General features: G+C 42.3%; 1 protein-coding gene across 1 annotated transcript in view; it reads left to right on the top strand.

Annotated features, from left to right (window-relative positions):
• pinx1 (PIN2 (TERF1) interacting telomerase inhibitor 1) overlaps positions 1-19,184 on the top strand; it is a 90,219-nt gene extending 71,035 nt beyond the window's left edge. Inside the window, exon 7 of the mRNA XM_080192341.1 lies at positions 17,654-19,184. Within this exon, the coding sequence (XP_080048467.1) occupies positions 17,654-18,292 (639 nt within the window). The 3' untranslated portion in view covers positions 18,293-19,184. The remainder of the gene's footprint in view (positions 1-17,653) is intronic.
• The last annotated feature ends 2,802 nt before the right edge of the window (positions 19,185-21,986 follow it).

Here is a 21,986-nt window from a genome sequence, read left to right as displayed (position 1 = left end):
CTATAGTGCAGAAGAAGGCCACTGGGTCCATCGAGTCTGCACCGACCACCATCCCACCTAGTCTCTATCCCCATAACCCCATGTATTTACCTGAGCTAGTCTCCCTGACACTAAGGGGCAGTTTAGCATGGCCAGTCTGCCTAACCCGCACATCTTTGGACTGATTTCAATAATTGATGGGATTTTCTGTTTAACCCTGTTTTTCTTGAAACCAAATTGAGGTGGCAGAGCACACACCTTAAAGAAATGTAACTCCGTGACTACAGGACACAAGGAAAGATCTACTAGCCATTGAGAGAGTCCGATGAAGGTTCACCAGACCTAAAGTCTGGGTTGCGGGACGGTCCTATGAGGAGCTTTTGAGGAGACTAGGCCTTTTTTCTCCAGAGTTTTAAAGAATGGGAGGTGATCTCATTGAAACATTCAAAATTCTTACAGGATGTGACAGGGTAGATACGAATAGGATGTTTCTCCTGGCTGGTGAATCTAGAACCTGGAGTCACAGTCTTATAATAAGGAACAGGCCATTTAAGGCTGAGAAGAGGAGGCCTTTCCAGAGGATAGTGATTCTTTGGAACTCTCTATCCCCAAAGACTGTGGAAGTTCAATCACTGAGCATATTCAGGATTGAAATCAGTAGATTTCTTGATGGGCTGAATAGCCTACTCCTCCTATTTTCTATGTCCCTATGCAGCAACCTCATTGGAATTTCCATCAGAAGGTACATGAAGGCAACAAGCATTGAAGTTTCTAATCTGAGTGGAGCAATAAACTAGAAATGTACACTGAAAAAGTAGGAGAGATGCCTGGCAACTCCTCAGCATTGATGAACATTGTGAATGTATTTCTGAAAAGAAAATCAAACACCTGTATATTTTTACATTTTTGTCACGCATCCAACTGACAAAACACTCTGAAGCCCAGGGGGGTGGGGGGGGAGAGCGGTGGTTAGTACTGGGGGGGGGGGGGGGGTGGTTAGTACTGGGAGGGGAGAACAGTTATGGACCTTAGGTTGTTTAAAATACCTAAGGAGGATTTTTCCTATTGAAAACCAGCAACGAAGGCAGGATACTGTGGTCACAGTGAATTTCATCTTGGTTGGTCCTGTTCCACTGCTATAACTTCACAGAACTGGACTTGAGGGCTACCAGGTTGGGACCGGCGACTAGCCATGACGAACAGAAATCGTTGAGTCCATCTCCTTGATGTCAGCCACAATGGTGCAACTCAGGAGTTGTCAGTGAATTGAGCCACAGGAGTTGTGCGGGCGCAAAGTAGAATACAGAAGTATTTTTCTCCTGGGCTGCCAGCAGTAATGCCTAGGAGATTCCCTGGCAATCCAGCAGGGTTGGCAACCCCACTCCTCAAAACATAATTTTAGTAATATCACTGGAGATGTTACTAAAACATCTTTCTCATGGATTGAAAGGCAAGCTTAGTTCTATCTAAATGAAAAAAAAAGTTTGGATGATTATAGATTTAATGGAATATCTCCTGATTTTTATTTGAAATCTAAGCAAATTGTCACTTCACAAGGAGTTTCAAATTCCTTTCTTTTTCTGTTCCCCTTCTTTCCGAATAGTCATCCAGCTTTCGGCGTGTTCTTTGAAGAGTAAACAGACTGCAGGCTGACTCTTGTAGCTTTGAGCAAGGTGTGTCTGTGATAGTTGAGGATTGGCTATCTTGCTCTGGGTGATTATGTGTTGTGCTCCTTCAGCATTCCACGGGGCTGGTACTGCGATGTTCAGGTCTCAATTTAAAAAGTGGGAGGTATGAAGTAAGTGTTTAAATAAGAATGCGAATGATTTATATGCACCCATGAGCCAGGTGCAAGATCAATGAGGATTGTAATTTAGTAGTCCACTCCTGCCCTTCCTTGGTTGTTTTCAATTAAGATTAAGTTTATAGCTGCCATTTTGGATTATTTCACATGTCTAGCTCTAACGTGGAATGATAATTTACCAAACTTTTCAACACTCCTCGCCTGCCAGCTATTTCTAGAATGTTAAAATATTTTTAAATTGCTTTATCATTATTTCTGCATTTAGCCATGCAACAAGTTTGTTTTTTAGATGACTGACGTTTATGGTTCACTTCTGAATTATGTGACAAAGCATGTAAATGCCACATGATTTTCAATCTGGTTTCACCTGACTCCAGTGAGCTGATTGATGTATTTGTTTCTGCTTTGATAGCCCTGACCTATTTGATAGCTGTCAGTTGTATTAAGAGTCAAACAGCAACAAGGGGTATTTGGCAAGTGAGACAGCTGCCCTCTGTGCCAAGCATTTGTTGCTAACCTTCTGTAGGAAATATTTGGAATCGAGCAGTTCTTGAAGGATGGAGGTAAGAAAGAGAAATTGGCAGTTGTATCCACTGACTGTAATTTCTTCTAACTGCCAAATGTAATCTTGTAGATACAACATTCTTCTAAGTAGTTTAGTTTATTTATTAGTTTCTCAAGTAGGCTTACATTAACGCAGCAACGAAGTTACAGTGAAAATCCCCTAATTGCCATGTTCCAGCACTGTTTAGGTACACTGAGGAAGAATTTAGCATGGCCAGTGCACCTAACCAGCATGCCTTTCAGACTGTAGGAGGAAGCTGGAGCACCTGGAGGAAATGCACACAGATGTGGGGAGAATGTGCAAATTCTGAACATGCAGTCACCCAAGCCAGGTATCAAACCCGGGTCCCTGGTGCTGTGAGGCAGCAGTGCTAACCACGGGGCCACCTAGTAGCATTATGTACCATCATGAGGATTGACTTGTGACCACCAAGGAGGTATTGTTATGAATTGAGTATATTGCCTGTTGGAGTTTGTTTATCCACTAGATGTGTCAATAAAATACCACTTGGCACATTTGGCTACTGCATAAACAGAGGTCTGATGCTTTGAGAAGGGTAGTTTTAGAATCCCTATAGTACAGAAGGAGGCCATTCAGCCCATTGAGTCTGCACTGACTCTGACAGATCACCTTACCCATGCCCACCTCCTGCCCTATACCTGCAACCCTGTAACATTTATCCTGTTAATCCCCCTAACCTACACATCTTTGGACATTAAGGGACAATTTAGCATGACCAGTCCACCTAACCTACACACCTTTGATCTGTGGAAGGAAACTGGAGCACCTGAAGGAAACCCATGCAGACACGGGGAATGTGCAGACTCCACACAGACAGTCACCCAAGACTGGAATCAAACCCAAGTTCCTGGTGCAGTGAGGCAGTGATGATAACCACTATGTCAGATTTTAGCACAAACCAGTTGAAACTGTCACTGGTGCGATGTTGCTATTTCAAATTGCGTTTTGGTTTACTGGTGAAGACACTTAAGCTTTCTCCTCAAACCATGTAGAATTACCTAGTATCTACAGCATTCAGTATAGAAATAGGCCATTCTAATCATCCATACTGGTGATGCTGCTCATGAACCTCCTCCCATCCGCTTCATCTAACCCTGTCAGCATACTTTTTTACTTTATCCTGCTCCCCTTAGCTATAGCTATGCTACTCAAGTAAACTACTACTTGTAGTTGTGACTTCCATATTCTGACCACCCTTTTGGATAAAGGAGATTCTGAAATTCCTGATGGGTTTATTAGTGACTATTTAGATTAAGACCCCGATCAGTTCTCCCCCAAAAGTGGAAACAACTTTTTGATACCTACCCTATAAAATCCTTTATTATTTTAAAAATCTAAAGTTACTCCAGTCTTTTTTTTAAGAAAAAGGAGTCACAGCTTGTTCATGCGTATAATCTCTCAGTTCTGATACCAACCTTATAAATAATTTCTGCACCTTCTTGAGTACCTTTGTTTTTTATGTAATGCAGAAAAAAATCTCTTCTAAGAAAACAGAAGTGAAATGCCATGTGAGTTGCAACGTTTGTTTTTAGGGATGTTTTCTTCCTGCCATATGTATCATCAGCTTCAATGTTAATATCTCATCAGACACTTGTCACTCACAAATGCGATCTGAAAATGAAGACTACATTCTCAATAACTACTCCCAAGATGAATTCATAATAGAAGTTCCAAACAAAACAAAGTATTTTTCAAAACAAATTATTTTTCAAGACAAAGTTCACATAAGAAATAGGAGCAGGAGTAGGCCATCTAGCCCCTCGAGCCTGCCCCGCCATTCAATAAGATCATGGCTGATCTGTCGTGGCTCAGTTCCACATTCCCTCCCTCTCCCCATAACCCTTAATCCCCTTGCCTATCACATTGCACAAGCACAATAAAAATGTGTAAGAAAACACAGAAAATAGGAGCCATTTGGCCCTTCGAACCTGCTCCTGCCGTTCATTAAGATCATGCCTGATCATCCAACTCGAAAGCTTGCCTTCCCCCATATCCTTTTGATCCTTTTTCACCATAAGAGGTATATCTAACTCCTTCTTAGAAACACTGATCAAGTATAAATATAATTGGGGTGGAAAATAATGTGCCAGTTTGGGTGCTAAATGGTGGAAATGGATTGACTGGGCTGGATCAAGATTGGGGCTCTCCCATTCTCCTAGGATAACTTTGGCCAAATGAGAACTATCACAGTATGATGATGGGTGTTGGTCTGATGTAGACAGGGAGGGTTGTACAAGGAGAGAGGGGAAGGGTGAGGGCTCACAATGGCAGACAGAAGGGCAAGGAGATGGATGAAGAAGACAAACAGTGGAAGGAAAAAGGGAGGGAAACTGAAGCTCCAAAGGGATATCTCATTGTTTACTGGAAGGAGATGCATGAAGACTCCAGATGTGGTGGATAAAGGGCCAGGTGGTGCATGGGCACTTTGTAGCTGGGCTCGGAGGGAGGGTGGTTGAATGGAGGAACAGACTTCTTCTTGAGGCTGATAACTTTTTCTCTCTGGGTTGCTGTCATCTAGCACAGATTAGTAAAGACAGATGGGCTGAACGAGTGATATGAGTGTGTTGGACTGGTATCTAATGTGATGCTGCACCTCCAAACCTGCCAGCTGATGGCAGGCAGACAAACCATCTGCCGTTCTGCCAGGTAACTCAGAGGAGCTCGCCTGTGCCATTCTGGCCAGCGGGAAAAGTGCCACTGGAGCCGCCCACCACCACACTCAGGGCAGAATTTTACTGGCACAACTGCCCAAGTTTCGCATGATCCTGCCCGAGGCCAACGGAGAATGCCGTTCTTTGAGCCGAGCCCGCCCCCGGAATCGGGGCTGGCATGCCAGTAAAATTCCAGCCATAGTCTCGAATATGGGAGAACTCTTTCCAATATCTAATATCCAATATTGCTAAAATCTAAATATACTGCATCAACAGAATATATGCTATTAATGAAACCCATCGTTTTCTAAGAGTTCTGGTAAATTTGTTAGGCAGGATAACTTCAAACTGATTCTTTGTTTAACCATAATTACAGAACTGGCTGTTTCATAATCTGCTTTTTCTTTAGGATGTCCTTAACACTGAAGTTAGGCCAACTCAATTTATCTTCATTTCTCCTCGTAAAGGAGATTATCGTGTTAGTTATTTTTTTATTTCTCAGTCATTACTTTTTTTCCGGATGATTCACTGAAGGGGCAACAATAACATGGACCAGTTTCACTAACCACTTCTGCAAGTATTTTTGTAAAGTGCACTCAAGCCTGCTGCCTCGTGTGACTTCTTCAGACCTTCAGTGACTATCTTAAGTTCCTAGTTTAAAAATAAGAAAGTGGGAAGGGGAAATGTAGGTTCAGGCAAGACTGTAATGGATAAGGAAATGCCAGGCTTGTTAAATGAGCGTTAGCAGAGTAAGAGGTCAAAGTATTTAGCAGTACCAGGGAACCTAAAAATGTACCCATGATGGAACTCAGCGGATTTTAATATCCATTTTGTTTTCAAAATAGCAATAGAGAAAATAATGAGACTTAAGACAGTAGTGCAGGATTTGAAAATTCCCAGGGTATTAAAAGCAGTCGGTGAGAAAATTCCATGCACGTTAATCAGAACATTTCAAAGGTCCTTAGATTCAAACAATTACAGGTTTGAATTGGAGTGTTGCAAATGCAATCTAAGGAAAGTGAAACTAAGGCTGAAAGTTTCTGGCTGTTCTCACCGGCAGAATCCTCCAGTCCTGCCGCCTGTGAACCCCTGTTGCAGGTTTCAGCCACCAATGGCAGGCTGTCTCTGCTGCCTCGAAACACATCACAAGGTAAGTGGAAAATCCCACCCTAGTTACCTGCAGACTTGCCAGTTAAGTATCTATCCTGAAAGAAGTTCACAGTGCTGTGAAACTGCATTTCTTCTAGATATTGTGGAGAGCAAAGACACAAAAAAAATCTGTATTTATGTACCGTTATTAATGTAAAACTACCCCCCTCCCCACAACTTCATAATTTAAACAAAAAGATAGTGGATTTATGCTGTTAAAGGAAGCCAAGCTCTGAAAACACTATAGCCTGGAATATGTCCATGCATTGTGTGATTGAAGTAAAGCTCCTAAAGTTACAGCTATTTAAATATTTACCATGATAATTGTGAATTTAATTTATAATAATCACATTTTTCAATGACCTGCTTTGTTTGTTTCAAACAAACTCCCAACTGTTTCCTGATAAACTTTAAATGTCCCATATTCATCTGCCAGGAATTTATTTGACTTGAGGGAGGCGTTTACCTGCCTGTCTCCATGCCCTGGTAGCTCTGTGCTTAGTGGAGCGCAAATCCCAGCATTCCCATAAATTCAGGTGTATGCCACTGGAGTTACTGTATCAGAGATCAAAACGACTACTGTTGTGTAACTAATGCTAAAGAGCTTTTTTGGCTTTTGTTCCAGTTCTGTATCATGCAAGTATTATGGGATGTGGTATCCAAATCAGTGGTAATCATTTCTTTTAAAGTTCATTCTGTTTCTTATCCCTGTAAAAGATAGTTGCAGAACTTTGTTCCGTGGGTGTGCTGCATGTAGTCAGATTGTTCTAATACAAGATGATAAACTTGATTCAGTTTTAAATTGCTTGCATTAGTAATGGCTTGTAGTTGAATTATGAGAACAGTAACCATGAAGAACAACTTGGTCAGAACATTTCTGTGGTGCAATGCAGAACAATAATTTAATAACGCAAATTATTTTGACCCTCATGTTACAGCTGCGCTGCATTACTCTTAGTTGGAACAGTAAATAACACTATGCCCCATAACGGATGTGTAGTGTGCACTGTGCAAACTCCAAGCTTAGATGCAGTGTAGTTGATTAATTTCATGTTGTATACCGGTGCATGTGCTCCAGACAGACTGTAAATATAAATATGTTATATGCATTGTCATCTTTGAAACTTGCATAACTGGAACAAGAATTGTGCATATGAGTTTATATAGATTAGTGAAGAGCAAGAGATTTAGAGAAAGATGTATGGTTAGGTACCAGTTTTCTCAGACAGGGCTGTTTAGTTTACAGACAAGCTGAACGGGCAAGGAAATGTGATCAGTGCATTGTGGCCACTGAACACAGGATAGATTAGGGCGACACGGTAGCACAGTGATTAGCACTGCTGCTTCACAGTTCCAGGGACCTGGGCTCAATTCCCGGCTTGGGCCACTGTCTGTGTGGAGTTTGCAGATTCTCTCGTGCCTGCGTGGGTTTCTTCTGGGTGCTCTGGTTTCCTCCCACAGTCTCAAGATGTGAGGGTTAGGTTGATTGGTGATGCTAAAATTGCCCCTTAGTGTCCTGAGGTGCGTAGGATAGAGGGATTAGCGGGTAAATGTGTTGGGATATGGGGGTAGGGATTGTGGTCAGTGCAGACTTGATGGGCCAGATGGCCTCTTTCTGCACTGTAGGGTTTCTATGATTCTATGAACTCAGTAGGCACTGATTGGAAATGCAATCATGCAAAAAAAACTCCAGGAGTGATGGACACCAACTTTCACAGCCATCTTCCTTTATGCTGGCCGTGATTTCATAGAATCTACATTGCAGAACATAGAACATTACAGCACAGTACAGGCCTTCCGGCCCTCAATGTTGTGCCGAGCTATGTCCAATCCCAAGATAAAGCTATCCCCTCAATAATTCTTGTGTGCTCCATGTGCCTATCCAATAACCATTTGAAAGTTCCTAAAGTGTCTGACTCCACTATCACAGCAGGCAGTCTATTCCACACCCCAACCACTCTCTGGGTGAAGAATCTACCTTGGACATCCCTCCTATATCTCCCACCATGAACTTTATAGTTATGCCCCCGAGTAACAGTTACATCCACCCGAGGAAATAGTCTCTGCACATCCACTCTATCAAACCCTCTCATCATCTTATAAACCTCTATTAAGTTGCCTCTCATCCTCCTCCGCTCCAAAGAGAAAAGCCCCAGCTCCCTCAACCTTTCCTCATAAGACCTACCCTCCAAACCAGGCAGCATCCTGGTAAATTTCCTCTGCATTCTCTCCAATGAAGAAGGCCATTTGGCCCATCAAGCCTGCACTGACAACAATTCCATCCACGTCCTGTCCCTTCAACCCCATATATTTACCTTCCTAATCCCCCCAGCACTAAGGGGCAATTTAGCATGGCCAGTCAACCTAACCCGCATATCTTTGGACTGTGGGAGGAAACTTGAGCACCAGAGGAAACCATGCAGACATGGGGAGAATGTGTAAACTGCACACAGATGGTGACCTGAAGTCAGAATTGAACCCGGGTCCCTGGCACTGTGAGGCAGCAGTGCTAACCACTGGGCCACCGTGCCACCCGATGATTAATGGACATCATCACTTCTGACCTTATGATTGAAGGAAGATATTGGAGCACCTTTGGACACAGGAAAGCCCCCAGTGGATGTACTCCCATGCACAACAGCAGCCTGCGCAGTGAAAGCTGCTGGGCCACCTGCATTGCCTCCACTTTGTCCTGACACATGTAAAATAGGAGCAGAGACAAAATGAAACTCTTCAATGGCCATTAATTAGGCACTTGAGGGCCTCAATAGGTCTAAGGGTGGATGGACTGTCTTAAAGTGCGCTCCACCCATCATAATATGTGAATCAGGTTAGGAGTGGACAGGAAGGCAGTGGGAAGGTCACCTGCTTTATTTTATTACCTTCCCCCATCTTCAAAGACACGATGGGGGGGGGGGTGTGTGTGTGTGGAGGGTAGGTAGGTGGGCTGTGAATTCTATCTCATTATGTGAACAGGGAATTTCATTATGAAATTTTCCATTTCATAAGCACTAGATGCTCTCAGTCAGCTAAAGGCTGCTATTACATAACAATGTATCCACCTGAACCTCAAAAAATGACCCTTTTTGCCAGTGAGGCCTTTCCATTCCTCACTTGAGTCACCTTCTGACCTCTGAATAAGTTGCTCGTTCAGCACCAACTAGTGTCAGATTAGACCAGTTTTGTGCTAGAAATTTGAGTGCATTAAACTGGGAAATGCTTCTGAGCCTCGCTTCAACAAGAACTGCAACAATGACCAAAGGGAGATCCCCATTTCCCCAATTTGGGCTGGATTCAAACCCAAACCCTAATGTTGACTAACCTACAGTGTTTATTTACAACCTTTGTCGCAAATACCAATGTTATACATCTCCCATCAAACTTTACTCACTGCAGTTTAGTTCAGTTCCCAATTAATGTGATTTTTCTAATGTTTGCAATTCATGTGGTAACTTACCTTAAAATAAGCACAGACCTATTTATAACATATCAGAATGTCAGTTAGTGGAAACTCAGAATTATTTATATCAGACTTTAAACAGTTGTTTTCACATTCATCCAATTTGCCAAATTTGCATTGAGGTGAATATAATATTCAGATGCAATGTGTGATCACTGAAAATAAGTAAAAATAAGTTTATCTGTAATTCTTGTTTCTTTTTCTGGCATGCCTTTCATTGCCTGATTAACATCAAGCTACAAGTCCAACCGTAGTTCAGTGTGGAATGCAGAAGGATGTGCCAGGACTAGCAGCAGGCACATCTTAGAATAAGGTATCAACTAAGGGAAACTAGCGCACAGAGCTACCTGCAATCTAAAGAGCAAATAAAGAACAGAGCCAGACCGTCCCCCGGTCACAGACCAGAGCAAAACTCTGTAGTCCTACCACATCCAGTCAAGAATGGTGGTAGAGAACCAGGTGGTTATTGAGGTAGGGGCTCCATGATCATTCCCATCCTTGAACATGGTTGAGCTCAGCATATTAGTGAAATGAGGCTGAAATGTTTGCGCATGTCTTCAGCTAAAAATGAAGTTCCCGTTTGGCCTTCTTCTGAGGTTATCACAGTTGTAGTTGTATGATATCCAATTTGATTCTCTCCACATGCATTAAGGAACAGAATAAGTACATTGCATGCAGCAAAGACTATAGACCCTGGCAACATCCTGGCTTTAATTTTGAAGGCCTGAACATCAAAGCCAGCTGCTGTCCTAACCAACATGTTCCAGTGTAATTATTTCACTGACATTTCAACCCAAGCTGGCTGGTTACTATCCTACTGCTCCCACCCCTCCTCCAATCAATAATATATTTGAGGAGTCGTCAATTATACCATCAAGTGACACCAGTCGCCAGTGGGGAAGGGTTTGACTGGCACAGATTTGGTGATCTAAGCATTGTGCTTCTGCGGTGTTTCTGGGATTAGGCCTGGGGGTGCTGGGGGTGCTGAGTATGCTGAGCACTCTTTGAAGAGGCTGCTTTGAGACATGTTGTAGGTGTAAAAGATTCTGAGGTGGAATGAGGGCCGTAGAAGATGGACTGTGCTGTGGCGACGCTTAGAGCTCTGTGAGCTGCTGCATGATATTTCTGTGCAAGTCAGAGACTGTTGGAACTGGCAGCAAAAGAGTAGTGTAACAGGGCTCTTGAAGGGTAGAGTAGAGTGACAACATCGGCTTAGAGCATTGAATGTTTGTTTAAACAAGGAAATGAATTAATGGGCCTTATCAAAAAAGGGGCAGTATTTTTCGAATGGCAGGGTTTCTTGACCCAAGTTGACAGGATCGCATCCCCGCTGATACATGCTTTCCCACAGTCATTTCACACTCAGCAGGGTAAGGGTGCGAGGCTTATGCTACAAATCCAATTGGCCGACAGCTCTGTAGTCCCAACAGCGCCAGGTTTGAACACAGGCCACTGCTGGGACTACAGGCAGTCCATGAAGAACTGAGGCCATTTAAAACCCTCAATAAGTCCAAGACAGGGTGAGCCATCCAATGCAAAATCGAGGCTGGGGTATTTGCAACTATCTTCAGCCAGAAGTATGGAGGGAATCACCCCTATTATCTTGAGGTAACTAGCAAAAAGTAACCCAGTTTCCAGCAAATTTGATTCACCCCACATGATATTAAGAAATGGTTGAAAGTGCTGGATACAGCAAAGGCAATGAGTCTGACAATTGACAATAATCTGGCTGAAGACTTGGTGTTCCAGAGCCAACATTTCCCCGAGCTAAACTGTTCCAGTACAGCTACAACACTGGAAATAACAATGTTGGAAATTGCCCAGGTATGCCCTATCCACAAAAAGGGGTCAGATCCAATCTTGTCAATTACTGCCCCTTGCGACTATTCTCAATCATCAGCAAAGTGATGGAAGAGGAGCAGAATGTTATCAGGTGGCACTTACACAGCATTAACCTGCTCAAACTGATACTCAGTTTGGACTCTGCCGTGGTCACTGGACTCCAGACCTCATTACAGCCATAGTCCAAACATGGACAAAAATGCTGAATTTCAGAGGCAAGATGAGAGTGACTGCATTTGGATAGCATTTGACCAAGTGTGACATTGAGGCGTACTTGCAAATTGAACTTATTGGGAGTCAGGGTTGGGGTGGAGGTGGAATCTTGTTATGGTTTGGAGTCACACTGAGCTCAAAGCAAGTAGGAGTAATGGTTGGAGGCCAGCTAGTTCAGCTCCAGGACATCACTGTAGAAATCTACAGAATCAGGGCCGTGTCCTAACAGCAACCATCGTCAGCTGTTTCATCAATGATCTTCAATCATTTGGCCAGAAGTGGGGATGTTTGCTGATGGTTGCAGGGTTCAGTATCATTTGCGACTTATAATGAAGCAGTCTGTGCCCACATGCAGCAAGACCTGACAAACATTAAGATGTGGGCAGGTAAGTGTCAAGTAACAAATGGCAGAGATAGCCATCTCCAACAAGAGAGAATCTAATCATCTCCCCTTAGTGTTCAACATTATTACAATCACTGAATACCCCTACATCAACATCCACGTCCTTATGTGACCATAAGTGACCAGAAACTTGACTGTACCATCTACTGGGAATTATATATCAAGTAACCTACTTTCTGACTTCCTAAACCTGTCCACCATGTACATGGTACAACTCAGGAGTTGCTTGAGTTAGCGCGACTCCAAGAGCACTCAAGACCTCAACACTATCAGGAAAAACAGCAAAATTGATCAGCACACATGCACTGATTTGTAAAATCATTGCTGCACTACTGAATCATAGAGTCCCAACAGTGCAGAAGGAGGCCATTTGGCCCATTGAGTCTGCATCAACCACAACCCTACTCAGCCTCTATCCCCGTAGCGCCATGTATTTACCCTGCTAGTTCCCCTGACACTAAGGGGCAATTTAGCACGGCCAATCAATCCAACCCTCACATCTTTGGATTGTGGGAGGAAACTGGAGCACCCGGAGGAAACCCACGCAGACACGAGGAGAATATGCAAACTCCACACAGACAGTGACTCAAGTCAGGAATCGAACCTGGGTCTCTGGTACTGTGAGGCAGCAGTGCTAACCACTGTGCCACCATGCCATCCCTACCATAGCATTGCGTACTTTCGACAAGAAACATTGCAGCAAACTCACCAGGCCTTCTTTGATGGCACCTTCCAAAAAGACATGGGGTACATCACTGTCTCACACGCCACCCTGACTCGGAAATTTGTTACCATTCCTTTACAGTCAAAATCTCGGATCTCCCTTTCTTACAGCACTGTCAGGGAAGCCTACACTTGAAAAAAACTGCAGTGGTTCAAAAAGCTGGCTCATCATCGTGTCAAGGTTTGGAATGTGCAATAAATGCTGACCTTGCCAATATCGCACACATCCTATAAATGATTTTTAAAAACTTAATTTGTAATACTTCCCACCAGTGTGATTCTTTATGAATGAACCTCCCAACATTCCATGAACTGGGATCCAAATTGAAATAGTTGCTCGTCAGCCAGTGGATAAATCCATGAAAGATAATGGGTTAGATTTTGCTGTGAAAACAGCAATTGGTGCTTGCCTTCATTACAACGTACATCTGATGACCCCTTCCTGCAACCATGCAGTGAAAATCGGATAAGTGTGCCACTGCTTTGCAACTCCAGAAGCTGCACGATAATGCTGCCTTGTCGAGTGACTTAGCCTTGAAACACTGGGAACAGCACAAAGTGCTGTACTTCACCTGATGCACATAGACACTGAACTTGTCAGAAAATATCAGGGTTTGTCAATTCCAGTGTTAACTATTGTTGGATATTTAAAAGAAAGTCGAGTGATTTTAGATTTTCTGCACCTGATGTTGATTCGTTGGTTAGGAAGAAAAAGGAGGCTTATGTTCGGATGAGGCTTGAGGGCTCAGGTAGTGCTTTAGAAAGCTTTAGATTGGCTCGGAGGGAGTTGAAGAGGGAGTTAAGAAGGGCTAAAAGAGGACATGAGATGACTTTGGCTGATAGGATTAAGGAGAATCCTAAGGCGTTCTATAGGTATGTCAAGAACAGAAGGTTGGTTAGGGCAAGATTAGGGCCAGTTATAGACAGTAGAGGGAAGTTGTGTGTGGAACCGGAAGAGATTGGAGAGGCATTTCTCTTCGGTGTTCACGCAGGGGGACATGAATGTAGTTGTGGAGGACACTGGGGTGAAGGGGTGTAAAATAGAAAGTATTGCAGTTGAAACCGGGGATGTGCTGGATATTCTAGAGGGCTTGAAAATAGATAAGTCCCCTGGTCCGGATGGGATTTACCCTAGGATTCTCTGGGAGGCTAGAGAGGTGATTGCAGAGCCTCTGGCTCTGATCTTCAGGTCATCGTTGGTCTCTGGTATAGTACCGGAAGATTGGAGGACAGCGAATGTTGTCCCATTGTTTAAGAAGGGGAACAGAGACTTCCCCGGGAATTATAGACCGGTGAGTCTTACTTCTGTTGTGGGCAAGGTTTTAGAAAGAATTATTAGGGATAGGATTTATAGTTATTTGGAGAGTAATGAATTGATTAGAGACAGTCAGCATGGTTTTGTAGCAGGTAGGTCATGCCTTACTAACCTTATTGAGTTCTTTGAGAAAGTGACCAAAGAGGTGGATAGGGGTAAGGCAGTTGACGTGGTATACATGGATTTTAGTAAGGCGTTTGATAAGGTTCACCATGGTGGGCTTCTGCAGAAAATGCAGATGTATGGGATTGGGGGTAATCTAGGTACTTGGATCAGGAATTGGCTAGCAGATAGGAGACAGAGGGTGGTGGTTGATGGTGAATATTCGTCATGGAGTTCGGTTACGAGCGGTGTGCCTCAGGGATCTGTTTTGGGGCCACTGCTGTTTGTAATTTTTATTAATGATCTGGATGAGGGTATAGTTGGGTGGATTAGTAAGTTTGCTGATGACACCAAAGTCGGTGGTGTGGTAGATTGTGAGGAAGGGTGTCATAGTTTGCAGGGTGACTTAGATAGGTTGCAGAGCTGGGCCGCGAGGTGGCGGATGGAGTTTAATGTGGAGAAGTGTGAGGTAATTCATTTCGGTAGGAGCAACAGATGTGTTCAGTATAGGGCTAACGCGAGGACTTTGAATAGTGTGGAGGAGCAGAGGGATCTAGGTGTATGTGTACATAGATCCCTGAAGGTTGGGAATCAAGTAGATAAGGTAGTTAAGAAGGCATACGGTGTCTTGGCGTTTATTGGTAGGGGGATTGAATTTAGGAGTCGCAGCGTCATGTTGCAACTGTACACAACTCTGGTGCGGCCGCACTTGGAGTACTGTGTGCAGTTCTGGTCCCCACATTACAGGAAGGACGTTGAGGCTTTGGAGAGGGTGCAGAGGAGGTTTACCAGGATGTTGCCTGGTATGGAGGGGAGGTCATATGAGGAGAGACTGAGGGATTTGGGGTTGTTTTCGCTGGAAAGAAGGAGGCTAAGAGGGGATCTTATTGAAACATATAAGATGATTAGAGGTTTAGATAGGGTGGATAGTGATAGCCTTTTTCCTCGGATGGAGAATGCTAGCATGAGGGGGCATGGCTTTAAATTAAGGGGTGGTAGTTATAGGACGGATGTCAGGGGTAGGTTCTTTACCCAGAGGGTGGTGAGGGATTGGAATGCCCTGCCTGCTGCGGTTGTAAATGCGCCTAGTTTGGGGGCGTTTAAGAGATCTATGGATAGGTTTATGGACGAAAAGGGATTGGTTTAGATTTGTGGGTCAGTGTTTTTTTTTTAAAAAACTGGTCGGTGCAACATCGTGGGCCGAAGGGCCTGTTCTGCGCTGTAATGTTCTATGTTCTATGATGTAACATTGAATTCAGTACTTTAACGTGCATTTCTTGGTTTACTCTCAGTGCCGTTGATTAATAATTCTTCAGTCTGATGGTTTAATGTGGCAGGCTGTTAATACCCAGTTTGGATAGATTACAGATTCCATGTAGAGTGCATAGTGCTGCTTAGGCCCTCTAATTTTCAGTAAATCTGGTGCACGATCTCATAGGGGTTATTGGGAAAGCTGGTGATGTACATTCGTTACTGAGAGCAGAATCCAGCACAATATGTTGTGATGGCAGTAAAGAAGCAGTAAAGAACATTCATGATTTCCTTAAAATGCCTGGAGAACCTGCAATTGTTTATAGGAATATTTGAGAAGGACTTTTAAGAACTTGCATTAACCTGTTGAAGGCATCAGTTGTATCTTCCTTGGAAAATATTAAATATTGGTCCGCATGACCTGGGGACCCTTAGACTTGAAAGCAGGAAGCAAATTGAGATATGGGTGCCATATGGCCAGACACAAAGGAGAATTACAAGCAGAAGAGTTTGAGGGTGAAGGCCCAGATGCAGACACACAGAACAGAGGTTGAAAAAGGAAACACACTGCTGGAATTCTACCATCCCGTCTGCCTCGGAGCTGACAAAGAGCGGACCATTTTCAGATCCATTAACCTTGGGTGGGATTTTACAATTTCCGGTCAAGAGAGGCCATAAAATCCTACCCACTGAATTTTTGTGAAGAGAAGAAGGCAATCGCTCTCACAAAGAAGTCAGTTTTTTCTGTTTGGCAGCAAAGGAGGTAGAAGTCCTTGAAAACAAAATGGGAGCTGGCTAAAAAGTTGCTTAAACCTGGAAAGTGTGACTAGACACTAAAGACTTGGGTGCTTTCCCAGAAGTTACCAAACCATGAAATGGTGTGTTAATTATTGGGTTGGTTGGAAAGGAACTGTGGTAAAAAATAAACCATCAGGACTGTCATGACCTGAGGGAGAGAGCAATGGTAGAGGTATCCCTTGCTGATGGTAATCATACTCATGAAACTCAAAGGTAAAGTTGCTGTCAGATAGGACTCCTGACCTATCCTGTGTGACTAAAGAACAGCATGTTGTGGATGTGTGCAGCTACATAGTGCCATCAATGCTGGAGCTGAATGATAGTGGTTGTGAAACATGTCTTTGTTGTATTGACTATTTGAAGTGAAATTTACTTTTTATTTGAAGTATCATTTGCCTGTTAATTCATGTTAATTTGAATTGGTTCTGATTTAGAGTAAAAGTAACAGAAAAATTAATTTTGCTGGTAATTTCTTCATTTGGGTGAATGATTTATTTGATACGATGGTTGTCCAAGGCCTAGTCATCTTCAGTTGCTTCATTAATGACCTTCCTTCCATCATAAGGTCAGAAGTGTGATGTGCATTGATCATTGGATGGCATGATGGCACAGTGGTTAGCAGTGCTGCCTCACAGGGTTTGATTCCTGGCTTGGTCACCGTGCAGAGTCTGCACGTCCTCTCTGTGTGTCTGCTGTGTTTCTTCTGGGTGCTCCGGTTTCCTCCCACAGTCCAAAAGATGTGCTGGTTGGATATATTGGCCATGCTAAATTCTTCCTCAGTGTAAACGAACAGGCACCGGAGTGTGGCGACCAGGGGATTTTCACAGTAACTTCATTGCAGTGTTAATGTAAGTCTACTTGTGACTAATAAATAAAATAAATGATTGCACAATGTTCAATACCATTTGCAATTCCTTAAATACTGAAGCAGTCTGTGTCCAAATGCAGCAAGACCTGGACATTATTCAGGAATGGGATGACAAATGGCAAGTAACATTCATACTACATAAGTACTAGGTAATGAGCATCTCCAACAAGAGAAACATTGTTAACCTGAAACATTAACTATGTTTCTCGGCAGCTGCTGTCTAAATATTTCCAGAAATTTCTGTTCATGTTGTACATTTAAGAATGGGACTTGTCCGTCATTACTGATTTAGCTAAGTATAAATAAAAGACTGAAACTTGAGCAAGATTTTTTATTTAAATATGCTAGAACCTTTAATGATATCTTAAAGGTTGCTGTATGCACACTGAATCTTATGGGAATTATAATTTGTCTTCTATAATTTTCTCACTGCTTGGTTATGAAGAGACTTAAACAGCATTTTGTCTCCAGCACCAGTATGTTTAATGGCATATATTTATGTTTTTCAGGACAATGTCTGTTTCGTGCCTATTGATGACCCAAAGGCTGCCAGTGCCACAGAGCCCAAAGATGAAATAAATACTGTGACCAGCTCTGTTACAATGCAGGAGTACTTTGCCAATAGGATGGCTCAACTGAAAAAGCCTAAAGCAGGACATGAGGTCAATCAAAGCAATGCTGCTCAGGAACTTGAAGGAGATAATTTGAATTCATTCAAAGAAGTAAAAGTTAAATCCAAAAAGAAGAAAAAACGCAGCAGGGGAGATGCTGAAGGAACCTGTAACTTTAACGAACTGTCCTTTCCCACAGAGCAAGTCAAAGATGAAGATGATGTAGAACTAAATAATGGTCTGATAGAAGACAGCCCAATTAAGGAAAATTATCAGGCTAAAAGGAAGTCAAAAAAAAGCAGAGTGAAAGATTTGGTGTCACTCAACCAGAAGTTAGAAGTTGAATCAGAAGAGGTTCAGATTGAACAAGACTTGGCAGTAAATGAGTTATCAGAGACGCAAAATGAGCAGGACTGGGAAGAGGGTAAGAAGAAACGAAAGAAAAGTAAGAAGAGGGCAGCACCCACGGGTGAAGATGAGGTTTCTCAATCTTGTCATTCAATAGAGAGGAGGAAGAGAAAGAAAGAAAAGAAATAGGAGATTTGGAGATTGCTGAAACTGTTGGCCATGTTTCTTATTGAAAACCATCCAAATTAATTATTTTATGACTAATTACAAAGTACTTAAATTGTTCTTCTACATTTTTATGCATATCGAGGGTGGTGTGTCTTACAACTGTTGTAATTAAATTTAAGCAGCAAGCTTGGTAATGGAGGATGAAATAGTTGAAGAAAGGACAACAATTGTTATAACAATTTTCTTTGAAATACACAAAATAAAATTAGTAAGTTTATTTGTGGGTATTGAAAACAAAATATGCATGAAATATTGATTTAATATTTCTGAATTGGTTATTATTTCTAATTCTTGTTCTCTATATTTAGACTGTGATATACAGTACTAGTTTTTGAGACAGGAGTAAGTCATTCGTTCCATCAAGCCTCTCCCAGTTTAATACGTTTTAAAGCCTATTCAACTACATTCTTACTAGTATCACTTAAATTTTCTCCTTTCAAAAACGTAATTGTCTTATAAGTAATAAAGATGTTGGACTATCTGACATCTGCCAGAGAATCTTACCTGCTAGAAATATATAGTAGAAACTCAGGGAGCGGTGGCACACAATTTTTTGACCTTTTACTTTAAATGGTGTTGAAATTTCTGACAGGTGAGGCTCCAGATTGAGAGCAAATTTAGAAAATTATCTGTTTTATTTATCCTATTCATTTCTGTGACCTTTATCTAGATCGTGCTATTTATTTCAGCCTTTTAACTCCTAGTTTTCTCCTTTTTAAACAAATTTAAACATTTGATTCTCAGTCCCCTTCATAATCTTGAAATCTTTCATTAGGGTCACCTCCAAATTACTTCATCAAATACGCAGCCTCTGTAACCTTTTTACAATAAATGTTCTGTTATTCTGCTTCTACCCCAAAAGGTATTGAAGTTAATGTAATGTTTCCTGTATTTAAAGATGTGAAGCCAATCTACTGATGGTAGCAGTATAAGAATTTCTACATGTGTGCATTTCATTGTTTCCCAAACTGATGTGTTTTGTTGACAGAGAGGTAGATTTGGTACGTGGCAGGTTCTTGGGCGTACAGGCTAAAGAAATGTAGCACTGTGACACAACAGACCCATAATGGTGAGAGGGCATGATTGTGATGTAACATGTTTGCACAGATAGTTTATGTTATGTATGGATGTGCAACTTTATATTTGGAAAAAATAGGCACCAAGGTGTGAAAGAACCTGGTAACTGGCAGTGTGCTATCATGGGAACGAAGTGCACGCAAATGGAAGAACTTCTGTTGGTCCAGATTTGCAGTCAGCAATGAGTGGTGGCGCTCATCTCTGACCCCAAAGGAAGCCTTCTACAAAGCATTTCACTGATTACTAAATCAGTTTCATTTTGGCGCCATCCAGAAACAGTGAGACGTCAAGAAGGTTGGGCAACTAAGCAGACTGAAGATGTCTTTGTAGCAAAGCAGGAAGAAAAGAAGTCAAGAGCAAAATACTGTGGATGCTGGAAGTCTGAAATAAAGACACAAAATGCTGGAAATACTCAGCAGGTCTGAAGAAAGTATCTGGGGAGAGAAACAGAGTTAAGATTTCATGTCAACAGTACTAATTCTAACTCCCTTTTCAACCATTTTACAATGAGTGAAGTAAGGATTGTGACAAACATGGAATTGAGGTAGAAGCTAAAATAAGAACTTTAAAATTTTTATTTTAAAAATCTGTTGAACTTTAATCATGGAATGGGCAGCATGGTGGCACAGTAGTTAGCACTATTACTTTTTGGCACCATGAACCCGGATTTGATTCTGACCTTGGGTGACTCCCTTGTGGTGTTTGCATATTCTCCCCATGTATGCATGACTTTCCTCCGGCTTCCTCCCTCAGCCCAAAGGTGTGTTGATTCGGTAGATTAGCCATGGTAAATGTGTGGGATTAGGGATAACGGAGATGAGGGGCCTGAATGGGATGCTTTTTCGGAGAGTAGGTATAGACTCAGTGGGCTGGCTGGCCTCTTCCTGCATTGTAGGGATTCTATGAGTATTCCAGACTTTTATTAGATTTAGATTTATTGAATAGATAAAAATTAGATTTTTTTTCAGAGGCAGAATGGATGTTTATGAGTAAGTTCCCGCATCGGGCAGTATTTTGCTCTTGACTTTTTCTTCCTGGGTTGCTATGAGACATCTTCAGTCAGCTTAACGTCTCCTGGCCTGCTTAATATCTTATTGTGTCTGGATGGCAAAGATGCCTCTGTAGATGACACCAGAATGAAACTGATTTTGTACGGTGTTAAAAATTCAGTTTATCTCCTCTAGCAAGGTTTATTCTTTCAATGGTTTTTACAACGAGAATACTGAGTAAGAAGTTCATTTCAAGTCACTGATTTTATGGTTCACATCCATAGAAAACTGGAACAGCAAACCCTGTGGAGGAGCAGAGAATCAGTGTCAGTCACTCCTGAATTTTCACATTTAACGGTGGATAAGTAGCTGTTAGAAGTTGCTGTCAGTTTTGCACCATAGTGGCACAAATGGTGACAGCTTTGCTGTCGATACAACCACAAATTCCAGGTCAGTATGGATATGGATATATGGATATGGATAGGTATACATGGGGAGATATGGATAGGTATACATGGGGAGGTATGGATATGGATAGGTATACATGGGGAGGTAGTAATGTGGATTAGACACTGGCGGAATGGAAGAAGCCAGAGAGTGGTTGTGGAGGATTGTTTCTGAATGGAGGCCTGTGACAAGTGGTGTGCTGCAGGGATCGGTGTTGGGTCCATTGTTGTTTGTCATTTATGTCAATGATCTGGATGATAATGTGGTAAATTGGATCAGCAAATTTGCTGATGATACAAAGATTGGAGGTGTAGTGGACAGTGAGGAAGGTTTTCAAAGCTTGCAGAGGGATTTGGACCAATTAGAAAAATGCACTGAAAAATGGCAAATGGAATTTAACACAGACAAGTGTGAGGTATTGCACTTTGGAAGGACAAACCAAAGTAGAACATACAGGGTAAATGGCAAAAGCAAGACAGAGAGCAAGGGAAGTCCAGATTAAACTGCATTTATTTCAATGCTAGAGGCCTGATGGGCAAGGCAGATGAACTCAGGGCATGGATGGGTATTTGGGACTGGGATATCATGGCAATTACTGAGACATGGCTAAGGGAGAGATGTGACTGGCAGCTCAATGTTCCACGGTACAGATGCTATCGGAAAGATAGAACAGGAGGTAAGAGAGGAGGGGGAGTTGCACTTTTGATTAGAAAAAATGTCACAGCAGTACTGAGAGGGGATATATCCGAGGGTTCAGCCACTGAGTCTCTATGGGTAGAACTGAGAAATAAGAAGCGGGAAATCACTTTGATAGGGTTGTCCTAAAGGCCCCCGAATAGCAGGAAATTGAGGATCAAATATGTAAGGAGATTACAGATAGCTCCAAGAAAAATATGGTGGTAATAGTAGGGGTTTTAACTTTCCAACATTGACTGGGACGGCCATAGTATTAAATGCTTAGATGAAGAGAAATTTGTTGAGTACAGGAGAAATTTCTCATTCAGTATGTGGATGGCCTGACTAGAGAGGGGGGCAAAACTTGACCTCCTCTTGACAAATGAGGAAGGGCAGGTGACAGAAGTGTTTATGAGAGATCACTTTGAGACCAGTGACCATAATTCTATTTTTAGGATAGCTATGAA

This window comes from Carcharhinus amblyrhynchos, chromosome 7 (genome assembly GCF_965287045.1).
Source record: "Carcharhinus amblyrhynchos chromosome 7, sCarAmb.v2.hapA, whole genome shotgun sequence".
Taxonomy (NCBI): domain Eukaryota; kingdom Metazoa; phylum Chordata; class Chondrichthyes; order Carcharhiniformes; family Carcharhinidae; genus Carcharhinus; species Carcharhinus amblyrhynchos.
This window is presented reverse-complemented; position numbering and strand designations above follow the sequence as displayed.